Raw genomic sequence first — 22,200 nt, 5'->3', positions numbered from 1 at the left:
TGCTCCGTGTGCTCTGGGTCCTGCTTCCTTACGTAGTAGACAATAAGTAAAGTCTGCTGCGTAATGTACTTAAAACTGGCTGGCATTCTTTATACTTTACGCAGGACCATATCTCTGGAACCCATTGGTCGATTTGGGTGATTTACACCTTTTTCTTCACCATTACATCCAATAGAATCGATGGGCAGTTCCCAAATCCACGTAAACATTACCATTGCGGACGTAATAGAGAAGCAAACGAAACATATCTGAAAGTACAAGCCTGGACGGCAAAACTTTATACCCAGTATATTGCCATAAATATGATGATGGATTATCAGTAAAAATGTCTACATGACACAAAGACATTGGATTAACCTTGAGCGGCGTTTTTATTCCGTTGAACACAACTTTTGATCACAAATCAAAAAAGGTAATTATTGTAATATTTTTGAAACCGGATGTTGTTTACTTTCTCTTTTCTGGCTGAGAGCTCCAGGAATTCAAGGTCGTACAGTGATGACATTACATGTGTGGAATCTGTGGAGTCTCAGCTTTAAATCGTATATCTTGTTTGTGCAGTTAAGATAGTAATAAGGGCATTTCTACCGTGAGTTCTGTGTAAAAAAGCGTTAGCATTAGTTAGCATTTTTTCGCTCAATGCTAATTCAAAGTCTTGGTATTACTCTTGTTTTTTTAGCTAACAATTGTTCTTATTGTCAGTTAGCGGAATTTCTTACCTTTTAAAAGGGTTTAAAATAGTTTCATAAATGTTAAGAAGCCCTGAGACACAGTCTCGTAAAAAAACGGTGGGAGGGGTCCACTGGGGGTCCTCTCCTGCTGATGTTCAGGTGTATATCAGTATGTAGTGTCTCTACTTTAAAGAGTCCTCTCCTGCTGATGTTCAGGTGTATATCAGTGTGTAGTGTCTCTACTTTAAAGAGTCCTCTCCTGCTGATGTTCAGGTGTATATCAGTATGTAGTGTCTCTACTTTAAAGAGTCCTCTCCTGCTGATGTTCAGGTGTATATCAGTATGTAGTGTCTCTACTTTAAAGAGTCCTCTCCTGCTGATGTTCAGGTGTATATCAGTATGTAGTGTCTCTACTTTAAAGAGTCCTCTCCTGCTGATGTTCAGGTATATATCAGTATGTAGTGTCTCTACTTTAAAGAGTCCTCTCCTGCTGATGATCAGGTGTATGTCAGTATGTAGTGTCTCTACTTTAAAGAGTCCTCTCCTGCTGATGTTCAGGTGTATATCAGTATGTAGTGTCTCTACTTTAAAGAGTCCTCTCCTGCTGATGTTCAGGTGTATATCAGTATGTAGTGTCTCTACTTTAAAGAGTCCTCTCCTGCTGATGTTCAGGTGTATATCAGCATGTAGTGTCTCTACTTTAAAGAGTCCTCTCCTGCTGATGATCAGGTGTATGTCAGTATGTAGTGTCTCTACTTTAAAGAGTCCTCTCCTGCTGATGATCAGGTGTATGTCAGTATGTAGTGTCTCTACTTTAAAGAGTCCTCTCCTGCTGATGATCAGGTGTATGTCAGTATGTAGTGTCTCTACTTTAAAGAGTCCTCTCCTGCTGATGTTCAGGTGTATATCAGTATGTAGTGTCTCTACTTTAAAGAGTCCTCTCCTGCTGATGTTCAGGTGTATATCAGTATGTAGTGTCTCTACTTTAAAGAGTCCTCTCCTGCTGATGTCCAGGTGTATATCAGTATGTAGCGTCTCTACTTTAAAGAGTCCTCTCCTGCTGATGATCAGGTGTATATCAGTATGTAGTGTCTCTACTTTAAAGAGTCCTCTCCTGCTGATGTTCAGGTGTATATCAGTATGTAGTGTCTCTACTTTAAAGAGTCCTCTCCTGCTGATGTTCAGGTGTATATCAGTATGTAGTGTCTCTACTTTAAAGAGTCCTCTCCTGCTGATGTCCAGGTGTATATCAGTATGTAGCGTCTCTACTTTAAAGAGTCCTCTCCTGCTGATGTTCAGGTGTATATCAGTATGTAGTGTCTCTACTTTAAAGAGTCCTCTCCTGCTGATGTTCAGGTGCATATCCGTATTGTTATATATTTTTTAATAATACAGAAAGATGTTAACGTAAAGAAAACAAAAAGTAAGCAAGGAATTGAGCTGTATGAAATGTTATATTGTATATTTTTTCTAACCCTATTTTCAAGATCAAACCAATATTCTTACACGGCATGGAAAAAGCTTCTTGTGTTTTTACGGGCTGTCCTGACCTGAACCCAGCTTCATGTTTCTGGGTGTGACGTCTAGCTTCTCGTATGAAAGGCTGAAATTCAGGAGCTGCTTTTAGACTCGTACCATTTTTGTGTATCTCCGGCCTTCATGCTGGTGGCTGTGGTTTTGTGTACGTGGTGCTCAGAGTTCAGAGGGAGGAGGAGGCTCTGGAGACTGAAGGGTTCCCTGAAGCCTCAGTGTGTCTCTTTCTGTCTCCGTTTAATACTTCATGGTGGAGGGGTTACACATTTCTGTAGTCCGACCATGAAGGCAGCATCTCCCTGGATCCCTCCACTAAAAGCCAATGGGATGTGTCCATTAGAAGTCAAATGACTAATGTTGGGCTATAAAGGAATGACAGCACGGTCACATGACTTCCCGTCACCACCGCTAAGCTAAAGGTGGCTAATGTTGGGCTATAAAGGAACTACAGCACGGTCACATGACTTCACGTCACCACCGCTAAGCTAAAGGTGGCTAATGTTGGGCTATAAAGGAACTACAGCACGGTCACATGACTTCACGTCACCACCGCTAAGCTAAAGGTGGCTAATGTTGGGCTATAAAGGAACTACAGCACGGTCACATGACTTCACGTCACCACCGCTAAGCTAAAGGTGGCTAATGTTGGGCTATAAAGGAACTACAGCACGGTCACATGACTTCACGTCACCACCGCTAAGCTAAAGGTGGCTAATGTTGGGCTATAAAGGAACTACAGCACGGTCACATGACTTCACGTCACCACCGCTAAGCTAAAGGTGGCTAATGTTGGGCTATAAAGGAACTACAGCACGGTCACATGACTTCACGTCACCACCGCTAAGCTAAAGGTGGCTAATGTTGGGGTATAAAGGAACTACAGCACGGTCACATGACTTCACGTCACCACCGCTAAGCTAAAGGTGGCTAATGTTTGGGTATAAAGGAACTACAGCACGGTCACATGACTTCACGTCACCACCGCTAAGCTAAAGGAGGCTAATGCTGGGCGTGATGCTGTTTAGTCGTCTCATTGAGACAATTTTTTAGCAACCACCATTTTTACATTTAACCAGTGACGTATTGGTCAGCTAAGTCTTCCGATTTATTTTATTTTACAGACCGAGTTCTATTTTCTCTCAATATCTTTTATTCTTGAGATCCCTTATAATGAAGTTCTCATACTTTTGTTGCTTTTTTCAAAAAGTGGAAGGTTACATGTAGAATTAAATGTAAATAAATCAGAGTGAAGCCTTTCAATTAATCACGGCTGGTCATTATATAATAATCAATTATAAATCTATAACATATAAATCTGTGTGTAAACATATAAATCTCGTCTTAAGTGTCATCAAGTTTTCTTTAGTTTTGCCTTTTTTAAAACGCTCTTTACTGTAGCAACAAGAGGACTATGAAAGATAACACATTGCTTTGAGAGTAAACATGAACCTGAAATTGTGTGTGTGTGTGTGTGTGTGTGTGTGTGTGTGTGTGTGTGGAAGTCACAAGTTGTTTGTTTCTCCTGTGTTGTGCTAAACACACACATCTGTCACACACCTGCAGCCCAGCTGTTCCTCGGGGACACAGCACACACATGGAGGTGTAGAAGGAAATGAAGCGAAGAGTGTGAAGAGACTCAGCTGACACTAAACGCTGAATCAAGAAGAACTGTTTAAACAGGCTGATTGAAAACGCAGTGTGTCAATTTGAGGAGCGTCTCATTTTCTCTGCCCCATTATCCCTCTACTTTAAAGAGTCCTCTCCTGCTGATGGTCAAGTGTATATCAGTATGTAGTGTCTCTACTTTAAAGAGTCCTCTCCTGCTGATGGTCAGGTGTATATCAGTATGTAGAGTCTCTACTTTAAAGAGTCCTCTCCTGCTGATGGTCAGGTGTATATCAGTATGTAGAGTCTCTACTTTAAAGAGTCCTCTCCTGCTGATGGTCAGGTGTATATCAGTATGTAGAGTCTCTACTTTAAAGAGTCCTCTCCTGCTGATGTTCAGGTGTATATCAGTATGTAGTGTCTCTACTTTAAAGAGTCCTCTCCTGCTGATGTTCAGGTGTATATCAGTGTGTAGTGTCTCTACTTTAAAGAGTCCTCTCCTGCTGATGTTCAGGTGTATATCAGTATGTAGTGTCTCTACTTTAAAGAGTCCTCTCCAGCTGATGTTCAGGTGTATATCAGTATGTAGTGTCTCTACTTTAAAGAGTCCTCTCCTGCTGATGTTCAGGTGTATATCAGTATGTAGTGTCTCTACTTTAAAGAGTCCTCTCCGGCTGTGGTTCAGGTGTACATCAGTATGTGGTGTCTCTCCTTTAAAGAGTCCTCTCCTGCTGATGTTCAGGTGTATATCAGTATGTGGTGTCTCTCCTTTAAAGAGTCCTCTCCTGCTGATGTTCAGGTGTATATCAGTGTGTAGTGTCTCTACTTTAAAGAGTTCTCTCCTGCTGATGTTCAGGTGTACATCAGTATGTGGTGTCTCTCCTTTAAAGAGTCCTCTCCTGCTGATGTTCAGGTGTATATCAGTGTGTAGTGTCTCTACTTTAAAGAGTCCTCTCCTGCTGATGTTCAGGTGTATATCAGTATGTAGTGTCTCTACTTTAAAGAGTCCTCTCCTGCTGATGTTCAGGTGTATATCAGTATGTAGTGTCTCTACTTTAAAGAGTCCTCTCCTGCTGATGTTCAGGTGTATATCAGTATGTAGTGTCTCTACTTTAAAGAGTCCTCTCCTGCTGATGTTCAGGTGTATATCAGTATGTAGTGTCTCTACTTTAAAGAGTCCTCTCCTGCTGATGTTCAGGTGTATATCAGTATGTAGTCTCTACTTTAAAGAGTCCTCTCCTGCTGATGTTCAGGTGTATATCAGTATGTAGTGTCTCTACTTTAAAGAGTCCTCTCCTGCTGATGTTCAGGTGTATATCAGTATGTAGTGTCTCTACTTTAAAGAGTCCTCTCCTGCTGATGTCCAGGTGTATATCAGTATGTAGTGTCTCTACTTTAAAGAGTCCTCTCCTGCTGATGTTCAGGTGTATATCAGTATGTAGTGTCTCTACTTTAAAGAGTCCTCTCCTGCTGATGTTCAGGTGTATATCAGTATGTAGTGTCTCTACTTTAAAGAGTCCTCTCCTGCTGATGTTCAGGTGTATATCAGTATGTAGTGTCTCTACTTTAAAGAGTCCTCTCCTGCTGATGTTCAGGTGTATATCAGTATGTAGTGTCTCTACTTTAAAGAGTCCTCTCCTGCTGATGTTCAGGTGTATATCAGCATGTAGTGTCTCTACTTTAAAGAGTCCCTACAGGGTGCACTTTGAGGGGTTGTGACTCTGCAGACCGTTCACGCAGAGAAACCTTAACACACAAGGGGACGCGTGAGAACCGGAAGAGCACGACACGGGATCTTTAAGTACAATTTAGAGGTACTTGTACTGCTTATCTTTGCTTAAGTGTCAAAGCAACGATGGCAATGCAAATGAAACACAAGGATAATAACAATAAAATAAATTAATAAAATAATCCAAAAGTTGACAACAGGTAACTAATTTAGAGACAGATATCGGATTAAGATTAAGATGGATTTTTATTAATTTGCTCAGGGACTTGAACTGGCGACCTTCCAGTTGCCAAGCCAAGTCCCTATCGACTTGGCCACCACCGCCCCACTATATCAGACGCAATAACAAAAATACAATTATGAAAATAAGACCAAAAGAAGACGGATACCTTGAAGATATCTTTCAGCTATTTAACTGCTTAGTCTGCCTTTGATATGTAATGATATGGTGTTCCTCGGTTTAGGGGGTTTGTTAGGGGGGTTTCTTCATGTGTCCACGGCAGATGCATGCGGAGCAAGTTGATGGCATCTTGATCAGGTTGTTAAAGACGTTCCCAGACCTGCCCTGTTCGGCGAGAGAGAGGCTGCTTTCCCCGTTGATCCGTATGAAACTCTTTAGATGGACGTATGAAAAGCCAGAGGAGAAGGTCTGTTCCTCTGACAGCTGTTCTGAGTGGCTTTGGATAAAGCCATCCGCTTTAAATGGGATGTAAAAACATGAATAATATATAAGGATACAAAGCATATTTTTAACCTGTTAAGCCCCGCCCCCTTTTCTGCACGAAACTGTGTCTGAGGGCTTCTTAACATTTAACAACCTATGAATGTGTCATACCCACTTAACGGGAAGAAACTCGGCTATCCTTTTTCCTTGGACGATGTGAGGGACTGAGGACAGAGGGTCTGAGGACAGGGGGTCTGAGGACAGAGGGTCTGAGGACAGAGGGTCTGAGGACAGAGGGTCTGAGGACAGAGGGTCTGAGGACAGAGGGTCTGAGGACAGAGGGTCTGAGGACAGAGGGTCTGAGGACAGAGGGTCTGAGGACAGGGGGTCTGAGGACAGGGGGTCTGAGGACAGGGGGTCTGAGGACAGAGGGTCTGAGGACAGAGGATCTGTGCTGTTGTATTTGCTGTAAAGTGTCTCTACTGTAGGCTATTTTTATTTTATGTGCAGCACTTTGGCTCCACCACACATCGTTTATAAATGTGCGATATAAATAAAACTTGATTTGATTTGATGATACGAACCATTTTTACCAAAACAAAACACAAGTCTCACAAGAAGCGAAAAATCTAGGGATGTCCCGATCACCTTTTTTTGCTCCCGATCCCATTCCGATCATTTGATTTTGACAATCTGCCGATACCGATTTTTCCCGATCCGATCTTTATGCAATGCATTAAGAGAAAAAAAAGGTACCAGATAACGGCTGGTCATCCAACGCGATGAGTTCAGCTATCTTGGCTGTTCTCTGTTCTGGGGCAGTTTCTCTTTCCTTTTGAAAGTCTCTGAAAGTGTCGGTTGCTTCAGTGCCGTTCCCCGAGTGGCCGCTGTGTACTCGCCGTGTTGTTGTTGTTGTTTGTTTCTCAGGTGGCGTGTTAGATTGGTCGTGTTGAACGTAGCTCTGTTCTTTCCACCACGTGGAACCTCCGCCTTGCAAACATTGCATCTGGCTGTTACACTGCCTTCGCTTTCAATTTGTAATACTTCCAAACTCCTGACATGTTCTCTGTCCCGACTCCCGAGTCACCAGCTGAACGTAGCCTCTTGTTAGCTTGCTGCTGCTATCAGACACTGCGCCCACTCTGTTGCTTTGAGAGGAATAAGCAACCAGGTCTGAAAACAAGCCCAAAGGAAGCAACACATACATGATGTTGTGTAATTTTAAACCTAAGTCCTCAGGATGACTTTAACACGTGAACATGCTCATTTTTGTTTTGTAACATTAAATAATAATTAAAAAAATCCCGGATCCCCGATTTTTTGAAAATCACGTGATCGGGGATCGGAGCCAATCACGTGATTTTCAAAAAATCGGGGATCGGGATTTTTTTTTTGGATCGGGACATCTCTAGTACAATGCCATGTCAGTCAATCAATCAAAGTTTATTTATAGCCCAATATCACAAATGTTACATTTGTCTCAGTGGACTTCACAGTTTGTACAAAATATCAGTATGACAATACGACACCCTCTGTCCTTAGACCCTCTGTCCTAAGACCCTCTGTCCTTAGACCCTCTGTCCTTACACCCTCTGTCCTAAGACCCTCTGTCCTAAGACCCTCTGTCCTCAGACCCTCTGTCCTCAGACCCTCTGTCCTTAGACCCTCTGTCCTTAGACCCTCTGTCCTTACACCCTCTGTCCTAAGACCCTCTGTCCTAAGACCCTCTGTCCTCAGACCCTCTGTCCTCAGACCCTCTGTCCTCAGACCCTCACATCGTACAAGGAAAGACTTCCAGAGAAAACCCACAGTTTAAAGGGAACATGGGAGAAACCTCAGGGAGAGCAACAGAGGAGGGATCCCTCTCCAGGACGGACAGACGTGCAATAGATGCCGTGTGTAAATTCAAGAGATAATACATTTTACAGCATAGAGACCGAATGTTAGGAAATGCATGTGTCTGTAATGAGAAGATGAATCCACGAGGATGTGGGAGCCATCAGGGAAGCAGCATGACAAGTGTCTGGCAGGACCGCAGAGACAGGTTCAGCCACGACTCGAGGTCCAGTGCTCAGGATAGAGGATCCAGGACTCAGATCCAGTGCTCAGGATAGAGGATCTAGGACTCAGGATAGAGGATCCAGGACTCAGATCCAGTGCTCAGGATAGAGGATCTAGGACTCAGGATAGAGGATCCAGGACTCAGGATAGAGGATCCAGGACTCAGGATAGAGGATCCAGGAGTCAGGATAGAGGATCCAGGACTCAGGATAGAGGATCCAGGATTCAGGATAGAGGATCCAGGACTCAGGATAGAGGATCCAGGACTCAGGATAGAGGATCCAGGACTCAGGATAGAGGATCCAGGATTCAGGATAGAGGATCCAGGACTCAGGATAGAGGATCCAGGACTCAGGATAGAGGATCCAGGACTCAGGATAGAGGATCCAGGACTCAGGATAGAGGATCCAGGACACTCGACCACAGCAACAGGATTAGCCTCGACTCAGGATCCCGGCGTAGATATGGACACAGAAAAGATATTTGGGGGAAGCTGGGTTAATCGGAACATGAGAGTACACGGGGACAGACAGCCAGAAAGACGGAGGAAGGTGCCCCCCCCAACAGTCCAAGCCTAGCAGCTAAACGAACGAGTCTACGTACATGCACTCCCTCAGGATAGGTGGAGAGGCACGCAGGGAGAGGGGTCCCCACTGGAACCTGCATTGGTCAGAGGTAGGAGTGGGTCAGTGGCTACGTTCCACACTCCCGTGTCTTTATGCTGCTGCAACGCAAACATTTCCCAACTTGGATCAATGAAGTATTTCTTATCTTCTCTCTTATCTGGCAAACTACAGCGTGTTCGTCTTTAAAGTGGAGTGTGTGCAAAAAGCAAGAACTTGGATCACAGTGTTAAGAGAGAAAAAAGAACCATGTTGTCGACATGATGCATCGTGTTTTTGGGGTGGGTCAGAAGTCAGTCGGGCCTGGGCATCTTATTCTAGGTAAATACTGCTATATGTGTTAATGTTATTATAGTGTTCTTAAAATAGTTCTCTACCTGTGGTTTAAATTTGAGCTTGACTCGCATCTGCACCACGACATCAAGTCAAAGTCCTCGGACGTGTCGACCTACGATTCTGATTGTTGACGAGGCCGGTAATAATAATAGCTTGGATTTAAATAGCTTCTTCCACGGTCGCTTTACAGAGAAAACCGGAGTACGAACAAAGAAAAACGAAAGGCAGACAAACAAAACAACAAATAAATTAGGGGCCGAAGGAACAGAGAGGAAGACGGTGCTGGACCAATCAGAACAGAGCGGGCGAGCTGACCAATCAGAACAGAGCGGGCGAGCTGACCAATCAGAACAGAGCGGGCCAGCTGACCAATCAGAACAGAGCGGCCAGCTGACCAATCAGAACAGAGCGGGCCAGCTGACCAATCAGAACAGAGCGGGCGAGCTGACCAATCAGAACAGAGCGGGCGAGCTGACCAATCAGAACAGAGCGGGCGAGCTGACCAATCAGAACAGAGCGGGCGAGCTGACCAAGAATGTCTTTTTTTTAATATACCTTTTTATATAATTCAAGTACATTTTTTAAGTTGTCCAAGGCGTTGAAAGACTTCACCTTGCGCTCTGGGACATTTTTCATTATTTCTTTACGTCTCGTACGCCACAGTTTCACCAGAACCTTCCAAATAAGTACTTAAAAAAAATAAATACATCTGTTTCTGTTCTGGTTTCACCTCAGCCGACCACTGAGCTCACCGTGTGTGTGTGTGAAGAGCATTGTGACACTTGTGTGTGAAATACTCTCTCCCCACACACACACACACACACACACACACACACACACACACACACACACACACACACACACACACATTCAAACACACACACACACACACACACACACACACACACACACACACACACGAATATTCACACACACACAGACAGCCTATTTCTGGCATGTGGTAAACAGTCAGAAACTCTTTTGACCACACACACACACACACACACACACACACACACACACACACACAAGGAATAAGGCAGTGTTTTTTTCCGGCTGTTTGTTCTGCGGGAAGTCAGCAGGTTAGCTCGGGTCAGAGCAGCAGGAAAATAAATCTGTAAAAACAAATCTGTGTCCAGAGTCCGCCCCACACTGTGTGTGTGTGTGTGTGTGTGTGTGTGTGTGTGTGTGTGTGTGTGTGTGTGTGTGTGTGTGTGTGTGTGTGTGTGTGTGTGTGTGTGTGTGTGTGTGGGTGTGTGTGTGTGTGTGTGTGTGTGTGTGTGTGTGTGTGTGTGTGTGTGTGTGTGTGTGTGTGTGTGTGTGTGTGTGTGTGTGTGTGTTACATATTTTGAAATCTCTCATACCTACTAAATAAACCTCGTAAAATAATGTAAATAGGAACTCTAACGTCTTCTTTCTCTTCTTCTCTTTCAGGAAACTGAGATTGCAGCCGAATGCAACCATGTAAGTGTCTGCACCGCAAACAACTCCATCTCCCAGCATGCACCATGTTGTCCTATTACTCCATGTTAAGCAATAAAAAATAAGCACAACATTTTGAGATCTGCAGAAGTATTTTCAGATCAATGGATTTAACGAAAACACTCCCAGTCTCACTTTCTGGTTTTATTTCAGTTCACTGTAAATCCTTATCGTCTGTTTGTGTCGTCCATACTAGCTTCTCCTTACCTCTTAGGTGTCTCGCATCAACAGGGAAGATGTTTAGGTGTTGACATGACATGCTAAATGCTAACAGCAAGTCAAACTACTAGCATACAGATCCATATACTGGCTTTTATATTCAGACTGTGTATAAATACATGTTGTTCTGATATTTTGTGTACCTCCTCCAGCTGCTGTGGAACTACAAGCTGAATCTGACCACCGACCCAAAGTTTGAGTCTGTCGCCGTGGAGGTTTGCAAGACGACCATCACTGAGGTGAGACGCTAAAGACACCACATAGTTTAGTAGGGATGGGTACCGAGCCCCGGGGCTGAATTATTAAAGACCGTGGTACCGTTAAGCTCCGACGTTATCGGTACTGGAGACATCTGAGTTATTGCTACATAAACATTATATCGCAGTTTTAGTTTCGCCTAACACGCAAAAAGACTACAAAATGCGTCTTTGATGTATTTTCGATCTTTCCAATCCAGACGAGAGATTTTTCTCCCTCGTCTATGTGCGAGGGGGCGGGGCGGTTTACACATGCTCTGCTACATGCAAAAACACACACACACACACACGCGGAGGTGGCGGAGAGAACGCGCTCCGAGGTAGTTAAACTTTACCTTTTGTTGTGAAATATTATGTATTTAATTTAAATAAAAAGGAATGTTAGTTTTTCTCCAAAAGAACCGTTAAAAGACCGGACCGATAAGCGGTATCGATAAAAGTAGTAGTACCGTTAGAACCTCAACGATACCCATCCCTAGTTAGACATTTCAAAATCGAGGCAAGATTTCACTTCCTGTGCCGGTTGAAGATGGAGAGAATTGTATGTTTGCTTGTTTCGTTTGCAAATAAAACGTTGCGTGTCAGACAATGTTTTACTACGGCCGCAACAATGCTCTGTGTTGCTCTTCCCTCAGATTAAGGAGTGTGCATCGGAGCAGCTGGGTAAAGGTTTCCTGGTTTCCTGTCTGGTGGATCACCGTGGCAACATCACTGACTACCAGTGCAACCAGTACATCACCAAGATGACCACCATCGTGTTCAGCGACTACCGGCTCATCTGCGGCTTCATGGACAAATGTCGAGAAGACATCAACACTCTTCACTGCGGAAGCATCAGCACCGGAGACAAGGTGAGGGGCTGGGAAGATACACATATAGCTGGGTCTAAAGTGGTGCTGAGATAACAGATTTATGTGTTGGACCCTGAAGGCAGCATCTCCCTGGTTCAATGGGATTTTGGGTTGTGATTTTGGGTTGTGTTGGATATTCATCTCCGTGTCAAACAAACGTTTACGATACTTAAAGTTCAGCAGGATAATCTCCAGATATTATTTCTGAAGTAAAAATCTAACGTTGGGCTATAAAGGAACTACAGCACGGTCACATGACTTCACGTCACCACCGCTAAGCTAAAGGCAGCTAATGTTGGGCTATAAAGGAACTACAGCACGGTCACATGACTTCACGTCACCACCGCTAAGCTAAAGGTGGCTAATGTTGAGCTATAAAGGAACTACAGCACGGTCACATGACTTCACGTCACCACCGCTAAGCTAAAGGTGGCTAATGTTGGGCTATAAAGAAACTACAGCACGGTCACATGACTTCACGTCACCACCGCTAAGCTAAAGGCGGCTAATGTTGGGCTATAAAGAAACTACAGCACGGTCACATGACTTCACGTCACCACCGCTAAGCTAAAGGCGGCTAACGTTGGGCTATAAAGGAACTACAGCCCGGTCACATGACTTCACGTCACCACCGCTAAGCTAAAGGCGGCTAATGTTGATAAGCTAAAGGCGGCTAACGTTGGGCTATAAAGGAATTACAGCACGGTCACATGACTTCACGTCACCACCGCTAAGCTAAAGGCGGCTAATGTTGGACTATAAAGGAACTACAGCACGGTCACATGACTTCACGTCACCACCGCTAAGCTAAAGGAGGCTAATGTTGGGCTATAAAGGAACTACAGCACGGTCACATGACTTCACGTCACCACCGCTAAGCTAAAGGTGGCTAATGTTGGGCTATAAAGGAACTACAGCGCGGTCACATGACTTCACGCCACTACCGCTAAGCTAAAGGTGGCTAATGTTGGGCTATAAAGGAACTACAGCACGGTCACATGACTTCACGTCACCACCACTAAGCTAAAGGTGGCTAATGTTGGGCTATAAAGGAACTACAGCACGGTCACATGACTTCACGTCACCACCACTAAGCTAAAGGCGGCTAATGTTGGGCTATATTGCTGCGTTTGACACTGTTGACCACAGCATATTACTAGACCGACTGGAAAACTGGGTGGGACTTTCGGAAACAGTTCTAAATTGGTTTAAATCCTACTTAAAGGATAGAAACAACTTTGTTTCTATAGGTAAATACACATCTGAGTTGACAAATATGACATGTGGGGTTCCTCAAGGCTCCATCTTGGGGCCTCTTCTCTTTAACGTCTACATGCTACCACTGGCTCAGATAATGAAGAACAACAAAATAAGTTACCATAGCTATGCAGATGACACACAAATGTACGTAACAATTTCACCAGGAGACTATGCTCCAATTCAAACACTGAGTAAGTGCATTGAACAAATCAATGACTGGATGTGTCAGAACTTTCTCCAATTAAACAAAGATAAAACTGAGGTAATGGTTTTTGGAGCCAAGGCAGAACGTTTAAAAGTTAGCGCTGAGCTTCAGCCTGCAATGTTCAAACCAACAGATAAAGCCAGAAATCTAGGTGTGGTCATGGACTCTGACCTGAGCTTCAACAGTCACATTAAAACAGTTACTAAATCAGCCTACTATCACCTAAAGAACATATCTAGGATTAAAAGACTAATGTCACAGCAGGATCTGGAAAAACTTGTCCATGCCTTTATCTTCAGTAGACTGGACTACTGCAATGGTGTCTTCACAGGTCTCACTAAAGGATCTATTAGGAAGCTGCAGCTGATTCAGAACGCCGCTGCTCGAGTCCTCACTGACACTAAGAAAGTGGATCACATCACTCCTGCTCTGAAGTCTTCACACTGGCTTCCTGTGTGTCAAAGAATAGATTTCTAAAGACTGCTGCTGGTTTATAAAGCACTGAATGGTTTAGGCCCAAAATACATGTCTGACCTCCTGCTAAACTATGAACCATCCAGATCTCTCAGGTCTCCAGGGACTGGTCAGCTTCCTGTCCCCAGAGTCAGAACTAAACATGGAGAAGCAGCGTTCAGTTATTATGCTCCAAGTATCTGGAACAAACTCCCAGAAACCTGCAGGTCCGCTGCAACTCTGACTACTTTTAAATCCAGGCTGAAGACTTTTATTTTTGTCGCTGCTTTTAATTGAACTATTCACATCTTAAACTGCACTGTAACTTTTATCCATGTATTTTTCCTTAATGTTTATTTTATTAGCTTTTCTTTTTTAATGCTTAATGTCTTTCATTTTTTTTTTGTAAAGCACTTTGAATTACCCTGTGTCGAAAAGTGCTCTATAAATAAACTTGCCTTGCCTATAAAGGAACTACAGCACGGTCACATGACTTCACGTAAAGTAAATGTTAGTTATCTTAAATGAGTGTCTTCTGGTTCTCTAGAGAAATGTTGCGAGAAGTGCTTCATCATGCGGTCAATATGTGTTGAAACATGTTGGGGAAACAAGTCAGAGAAGAAGAAGCCGAGTCATCTGACACATCACTGCTATTCTGCAGAACACATGGGGCTAAAGAAGCAATACTTTAACAAACGGTTAAATATTTAAGTATCAATCCATACTGAAAAAACCCCAAAGTAAAATCCTGAGTCTTTTCTGTTAACGTGGGAGTCCATTTCCTCCCGCTGCTGAGACGAACTGCAGCTCGTAAGCCTGTTAGACATGCGCTTATTATGGGATGTCCCAATTAAAACTGGGAGCCAATGATTAATTTGTCACAGCGGCTCATTTCAGCGCAGATTACACTGACCACGTTTACTCCTCTCTTACCGCATCGAGAAATATATATAAATCATACTCTGAAGGGAAAGGAGACATCGCTCTAATAAGGGTAAAAATAAACTGTCATTCTGCAAACTGGGAACATTTCGGAAGTAGTTTTAGTCGATGTTGACAATTGAATCTTTTTTACATGGCTCCCAGAGACTCTCGACGTATATTTTAAAGTTTGTAATAAGGGGTAAGACGCATTAGTAGTAGGGATGCCAGCGATTATTCGAATATTCGCTACAGTCTCCATAATCGAATATTATTTTTAAAAATCGATTTTATTTATATATTTTTTTTTTATTATTTATGTTTTTGTTTTTTTTCTGGCTTAGTTTCAACCAAAATATATATAAATACATATATGCTAATAATAGTAATAATAATAAGTTGCTAGCGAACTGTCAACTGGGGGGGAGCCTCGCTGCGGGGAAGCGGCGGACCTCTGTCGGTGCAACTTCAATGATGCCTTTTTAAAAACATAAAAAATGAATGGCGGTCAGCGAATCGAGCCGGCCCTTGACGACCGGCTGTTCTCCGGATGGCCAGTCCGCGGAGGGTGGCAAATACATACCGGAAGTAAACAAAGACGTGCAACGGGCCGGTGTTCCCACGGGAAACAAAACTTAAAATATGAATTGATACAACCTCATCTTATTATGAATTAGTGTCGTCCCGATACCAACATTTTGGTTTCGATGCCAAGTCAAGAATTGCGATTCCGATTCTTTTTCGATATTTTTCTTTAAAAAAAGGGAAACCGTCTTAAATGTAATTATTGTGCTTTATTTCACACCAGAAGCAGAACACACACTTTTAAACAATGAGAACATACAATTAAATAAATACATTAAATAAATGACTAGAATTTGTATTAAATACAATTAAGCATCATCGATAAACAACTTTTTTGTTTTTCGCTTCTGGCGTCTTTGTTGTCAACAATCCGAGGCGCAGCGGCAGTTGCACTCCTTCTCGCTTTCTCACATACTCTGGCAGCTAGCGCGTGTACACGAGAGGGGAGGCACTTGGGGCGTGCACGAGAGAGGGGAGGGACTTAGAGCGTGCACGAGAGAGGGGAGGGACTTGGAGCGTGCCCGAGAGAGGGGAGGGACTTGGAGCGTGCCCGAGAGAGGGGAGGGACTTGGAGCGTGCACGAGAGAGGGGAGGGACTTAGAGCGTGCACGAGAGAGGGGAGGGACTGAGAGAGGGGAGGGACTGAGAGCGTGCACGTGAGAGGGGAGGGACTTAGAGCGTACACGAGAGAGGGGAGGGACTTAGAGCGTGCACGAGAGAGGGGAGGGACTGAGAGCGTGCACGTGAGAGGGGAGGGACTTAGAGCGTACACGAGAGAGGGGAGGGACTTAGAGCGTGCACGAGAGAGGGGAGGGACTGAGAGAGGGGAGGGACTGAGAGCGTGCACGTGAGAGGGGAGGGACTGAGAGCGTGCACGTGAGAGGGGAGGGACTTAGAGGGTGCACGAGAGAGGGGAGGGACTTAGAGGGTGCTTGAGAGAGGGGAGGGACTGAGAGAGGGGAGGGACTGAGAGCGTGCACGTGAGAGGGGAGGGACTTAGAGCGTACACGAGAGAGGGGAGGGACTTAGAGCGTGCACGAGAGAGGGGAGGGACTGAGAGCGTGCACGTGAGAGGGGAGGGACTTAGAGTGTGCACGAGAGAGGGGAGGGACTTAGAGGGTGCTTGAGAGAGGGGAGGGACTTGGAGGGTGCTTGAGAGGGGAGGGACTTGGAGCGTGCTTGAGAGGGGAGGGACTTGGAGCGTGCTTGAGAGAGGGGAGGGACTTAGAGTGTGCTTGAGAGGGGAGGGACTTGGAGCGTGCTTGAGAGGGGAGGGACTTAGAGGGTGCTTGAGAGAGGGGAGGGACTTAGAGCGTGCTTGAGAGGGGAGGGACTTGGAGCGTGCTTGAGAGAGGGGAGGGACTTAGAGTGTGCTTGAGAGGGGAGGCACTTGGAGCGTGCTTGAGAGGGGAGGGACTGCAGGGAGTGGAAGCAAAGCGCTGAACACACACGGCTCTTATTGAAACGGCGCTTTCTCACCGGAGTACTTTCCCCCGTCATTCTTAAAGTACCGATACTAATGAAACGAGGGAATCGTACCGTTTTTAACGGCAGGGTATCGCGGTACCTTTCAAGTATCGGTACACCGTGCAACACTACAATGAACTAAACATGCATAAACTTATAATGATGTAGTCACATGTTTAACTCTGTTACATGAGCACGCAACGAACAGAAGAGCGTAGGGCAGAATCAGGAGGGAGTTCCGTCTCGTAGCGTTTGTGCACTGTTTTCTAAATTACCCTTCTTCGATAAAGCCACGCTCGCATTGCAGACGAGAGACAGATGGACTTTGAATTGGATTAGATACACAAATAATCATCCTCCCACTCGGAGTGAAAATTATATATTTTGGGCTTTTTTGCTTCTGCCATAATTGCGGCCTTGTGTGTGTGTGTGTGTGGACTGTCACTGCTGTTGCCACGGACAACGTCAGCGAACTAGTGCCCACTGCCCACCAGCCACGCCCCCACTCATGGGGTCAGGCCAATCACAAAGCTTCAAGTGCATTATTCTGGCACAGGAAGATTACGTTACAGGACATTAACGACACAACAGAATATTGTTGTTCTATTTTTAGACGCATCTCGCGGTCGACCCGGGCACCCCTGCTCTAATGGAGCTATACAACTGTCCTTCTGCAAACTGGGAACCTTTCGGCTAACTGTTTAAGTTGTTTTAGTCGATGTTGACAATTGAGTCTTCTCTACGTGCTATATTTAAAGACGTAAATAGGCATGTGTGTGCCTGCTAAAAGTCATAATAAACATTCCCAGTGTTGCTACAGTAAATCAACTTGACCTTGTTTCAAACTATGGGCCACTGAATCTGATGTTTAGTGTGAAATAAGTCAAAATGCTGAAAACGCAGGCGTTGACAAAACTTTCAGATGTCTGTTATTTGGCTTCTTTAACTATTCTCCCTATCAATATCTAATCGAGGCCTCATCTTCCCTCAGCCATAAAACATGAGGAAGCTCTTCTTGGGTTCAACAGTAGTGCAGATAAAGGCGGTTGCTCCTGTTTTAGAGGCCATATTAAAAAGAGATTAAATTCCCAGGAGCATAACTGTCCTCGTTATCCATTCACCACTTAATCTCGGCATTAACGTACAGGCGGAAAAACCACATAAGAAAATCTGATATCAAAGTGTTTTCAGTTCTTTAAAGAGGCCTTATTCTGCTTTATGTGGTGTTCCCTTTCCTATAGTGCAGGGGTGTCAAACTCAATTTCATCATGGGCCACATTAACATTATGCTTGCACTCAAAGGGCCGGTTGTAACTATATATAAATACATATATAAATACACAATATATATGAAATAATGTATTATATTATAAGATTGCCTCTGAATTGGATTCTTATCGGATAGGGTAATAATAACTTCATAATTAACTACGTCTGAAAGCAGAATTCTAGGGCAAATAATCGCTCTTATAGCAAATAGTCTCTTCAGTGCGCATGTCACAAAATGGGATGCATTGTGGGACATGTAGTTTATGGGCAACGTGCTTCTGTAAGATAAGATAACATGGACCAGTAGTTTGACAGCAACAGGGTGAGATTGAAAAAACAGCACAGATTCACACAGATTAATTAAATTAAGGATAAATCAAAGATAAAAAAGAATGATAAATAACTATAAAATAAGAAATTAATTAAAATGAACATATATTGATATTCTGTAAAGTATCATGTAACCGTATTATATTCTTTGCAAGCTCTTGCGGGGCCACACAAAATGAAGTTGCGGGCCGGATTTGGCCCCCGGGCCTTGAGTTTGACACCCCTGCTATAGTGTGTTATATAGACCCTCCAGAAAAACTTGGGCAAAAATCCTTGATTATGCGATTAAACATGCGGGGTGTGTATGTGATTTTATGCGGTGAAATTGCGGGAAGTTGTGAAATATGCGTAAAGAATTTTAAAAATCTGCGCCATTTTGCTGATTATGCGGTAAATTATACGATCGCTTAATCGCGTTTTTCTGGAGAGTTATATAGGTTTTAATGTAAATGGTCTGCAAAGGCTCACATTCCTGTGTTCCCTCTCCCAAAGTCCTCCATTGGACTCCTTTGTTTACTTCCGTTAATAGTGACATCACTCTGGAACACTCGCTCCTATTGGCTAGCGCTCTTTACACGTTAGTCGCTTTCACACCAAGTACTGAGCCGGTACTTAGTCCCCCCGAACTCTTTAGTCCCTGGAACCATCTAGTTAATCGCGTTCTCACCGGAATAAGTTCCCTGAGGGAGGGTTACTCAAATGAAGTCGCTGACTCTTCTTCTTCTTCTTCTTCTTCTTCTTCTTCTTCTTCTTCTTCTTCTTCTTCTTCTTCTTCTTCTTCTTCTTCTTCTTCTTCTTCTTCTTCTTCTTCTTCTTCTATCTCTTCTTCTTCTTCTTCTCTTCTTCTCTTCTTCCTTCTTCTTCTTCTTCTTCTATCTTGCTTCTTCTTCTTCTTCTTCTTCTTCTTCTTCTTCTTCTTCTTCTTCTTCTTCTTCTTCTTCAGGCCACAAACCACTACACAGCGTATACTGCCACCCGGAGTTGGGGACTGGCTTCCGAGTAAATCGCCAGAATGCCGACACCTCCTCATCTCCACCGCTCCCATGTTTTCTTTTGTGTTGCCATAAGTTATTCTCTCTCCGTTGTTGCGCTGGGCTAATGCTAATGCGAGCAAATAAAATGGCAGCTTCACAAAACTTTTCCGAGTTTTACGGGGCGTGGTTTGCAATCCGCCCAGCCAATAGAAATTGTTAGCGTGGCCGACACACCCACGAACCATTTCCTCCTCAAAGTACCACCTCTCTAGCAGGGACTATCTGGGGGTGAAAAGGTTTGCGCGAACTAGGGACTAGTTCCAGATCCTTTTTGGTGTGAAACCAAATCTCCCCCCCCCATCGGCCTAGTTCGGGGGGAAAAGTACTCCGGTGTGAAAGCGCCTATTGTACGTGATGGACATCTGTACGCGGTTGAAAAGATTAGCTGTACATCTAAAACAAACAAACATGGATAGCTTTATAACAGGGGTGGGGAACCTCCGGCCTCCGTCCGTATACCGCCCGCGAGACAATTTGGTACGGCCCTCGAGGTAATTTATAAACACACGCAAAAAATAAAAAATGAAAGAAATCTAGACCGCAAAAAAATTAAACAAGCGAGTGCCTGTTTTTCCTGGCCAAGGTCAGGGTCCTTGAACACAACACGAGCCTAACGTGTCATCACGTGGTATAGGTCTCGACTGACAGGGGTGCAGTTCTGACGGAGAGCACCAGAACGCCGCTCCAGCACTTCAGAAATTGCAGTACCGATAAGTCCATACACATGCCGCAGTTTCTGCGTGTCTGTGTCTCTAGCTGAAAGCCCAGTGGCGATCTGCTCATCTGTCATTCTGATCAGACAGTCAATAACTGTGTTGTTATCATTAGCATCTGGTTAGCTAGCTATGCTAACGGATATAAGAAGCTTTTTCTCCAACCAGTGAGGTAAAGGCACATCTTTATATGATCATTATAGTTATAAAAAAAATAAGAGAATAAAGTAAACGGGTATAAAATACTATATGACAGTAATTAATAAAGAAGAATACAGTTTGAAAGGGGAGTGATTTGTCAAATATCCATAAATTAAAAGAAAATCTGCTTACAGTTGTGTATGGGTGTTGAGAGATGTGTCCATAGATCTCCTAATGTTGCTCTCAAAGTGCACCAGATGTTTAACTTCAACATTTAAAAAAGAATCTTCCCAGGGGAGCACGCCACACCCTGCACGTGCCTCCATACGCGAGTCATGGTGAGATATCTGGATTAGGAGGTTGCTTTTTCTTTGCACAGAATGAAATGAATGGGCTGTGATTTTAGTTTTTTTAAGCAGAGGTCAATAACTTGTACGGCCCTCTGAGGATATTGTAAAAATTGAAATGGCCCTTGAGAGGAAAAAGGTTCCCCACCCCTGCTCTATAACCTGGATAAAAACGTGATGACTCATGAAGGCGGCCTCTCTCCTGTTTCAGCTGGTAATAATTGGATTTAAAAAGAGATTGATTTGAAGCTACACACCATTAAAACTAAAGATTGGTGTTTAACCCTCTGGAGTCCACACTTAAAAAAGTTTTCCACACTCTCGCGGGAATATCTCCCCAACGTAGCGAGCTTAAGTTTCACTTTCGATTGCACGATAAAGCCCAGTGCCGCACCTTCGTCACAGGTGTTGCCGCTTGTCTGTACCATTTTCAGGCGATTTGTAATCTGTTCTAGAAAAACGATTGTGCAGCACAGGATTCGTGTTTTAATAGCATTTTTACAAAAAAAGCCCAAACGAGCCCAACATGTACCAATAACAACAATACAACAATACCTGACGCCTAATTTTAACGCAGTGACCTTTGACCCTCCCTCAGGACGTCCACTCTCAGGGCGAGGTGATCGCCTGTCTGGAGAAAGGTTTGGTCCGGGAGGCGGAGGAGCAGCCGGGGGCTCATCCAATCAAAGAGGAGTGCAAGAAGTCCATCATGAGGGTCGCAGAACTCAGCTCCGACGACTTCCACCTCGACAGATACCTGTACTTCTCCTGCCGAGACGACCGCGAGCGCTTCTGTGAAAAGGTGAGGACTTACCCGACGACAGGAAACGTCTTTCATAACGGATGATTTTAAATGCATCCAGATGTATTACTTTAAAATAATAGCTGATAATGTCTGCAAGAAAGTGCTTTTTGAGTCCTTGCTTTCCTATCAACACTAATATGTCATTTATTTTCATACCGTTTTAGATTTCTTCTGTGAAAACGTGAGAAATGTTGAATAAAAAAAAATTGCTAGAATATATCAAAGATGTCACGCTTTGAGGGGTTATAAGATTATTTGTATCTTATTTGTGCGAAACAAGCCTTCAACAGAGACGCTACGAAGTAAGAAAGAAAGTCAAGATAAAAGAGAAATCGATCCCAAATGCAGGAACAGAGCTACTTCGTCCTCGGAGGATGAAATGGCTCTCGACCCAGAACACAGCTCACACTATAAAGTAGAGGGAAAAGCCAACTGGGCCCACCCTTAAATTCTCTTAGGCATCATCCAAACATCCCCCCCTTTAAAACCATAACACCCCCTTCAATCCGGAGGGACGGTTTTGATGGAAGAGTACATATTTATTGCCAGGAATACACAAATGAATGTAATGGAGTTTTGGCGATTAGGCCCCGTTGTGCGGGAGTATCATTCGGGAGGGGAGAACCGACCCGATGAAAC

At 44.0% G+C, this 22,200-nt stretch overlaps 1 protein-coding gene across 1 annotated transcript in view; it reads left to right on the top strand.

Annotated features, from left to right (window-relative positions):
• LOC117440801 (Golgi apparatus protein 1-like) overlaps positions 1-21,558 on the top strand; it is a gene marked incomplete at its 3' end in the record, with an annotated part of 34,303 nt that extends 12,745 nt beyond the window's left edge. Inside the window, exons 2-5 of the mRNA XM_034077034.1 lie at positions 10,657-10,686; positions 11,076-11,162; positions 11,816-12,031; positions 21,355-21,558. Of these exons, the coding sequence (XP_033932925.1) occupies positions 10,657-10,686; positions 11,076-11,162; positions 11,816-12,031; positions 21,355-21,558 (537 nt within the window). The remainder of the gene's footprint in view (positions 1-10,656; positions 10,687-11,075; positions 11,163-11,815; positions 12,032-21,354) is intronic.
• Between the last annotated feature and the right edge of the window lie 642 nt (positions 21,559-22,200).

The sequence above is a fragment of the Pseudochaenichthys georgianus genome, unplaced genomic scaffold, assembly GCF_902827115.2.
Source record: "Pseudochaenichthys georgianus unplaced genomic scaffold, fPseGeo1.2 scaffold_1228_arrow_ctg1, whole genome shotgun sequence".
Taxonomy (NCBI): domain Eukaryota; kingdom Metazoa; phylum Chordata; class Actinopteri; order Perciformes; family Channichthyidae; genus Pseudochaenichthys; species Pseudochaenichthys georgianus.
Note: the sequence above shows the minus strand (reverse complement) of the source record. Positions and strands in the feature narration are given on the sequence as shown.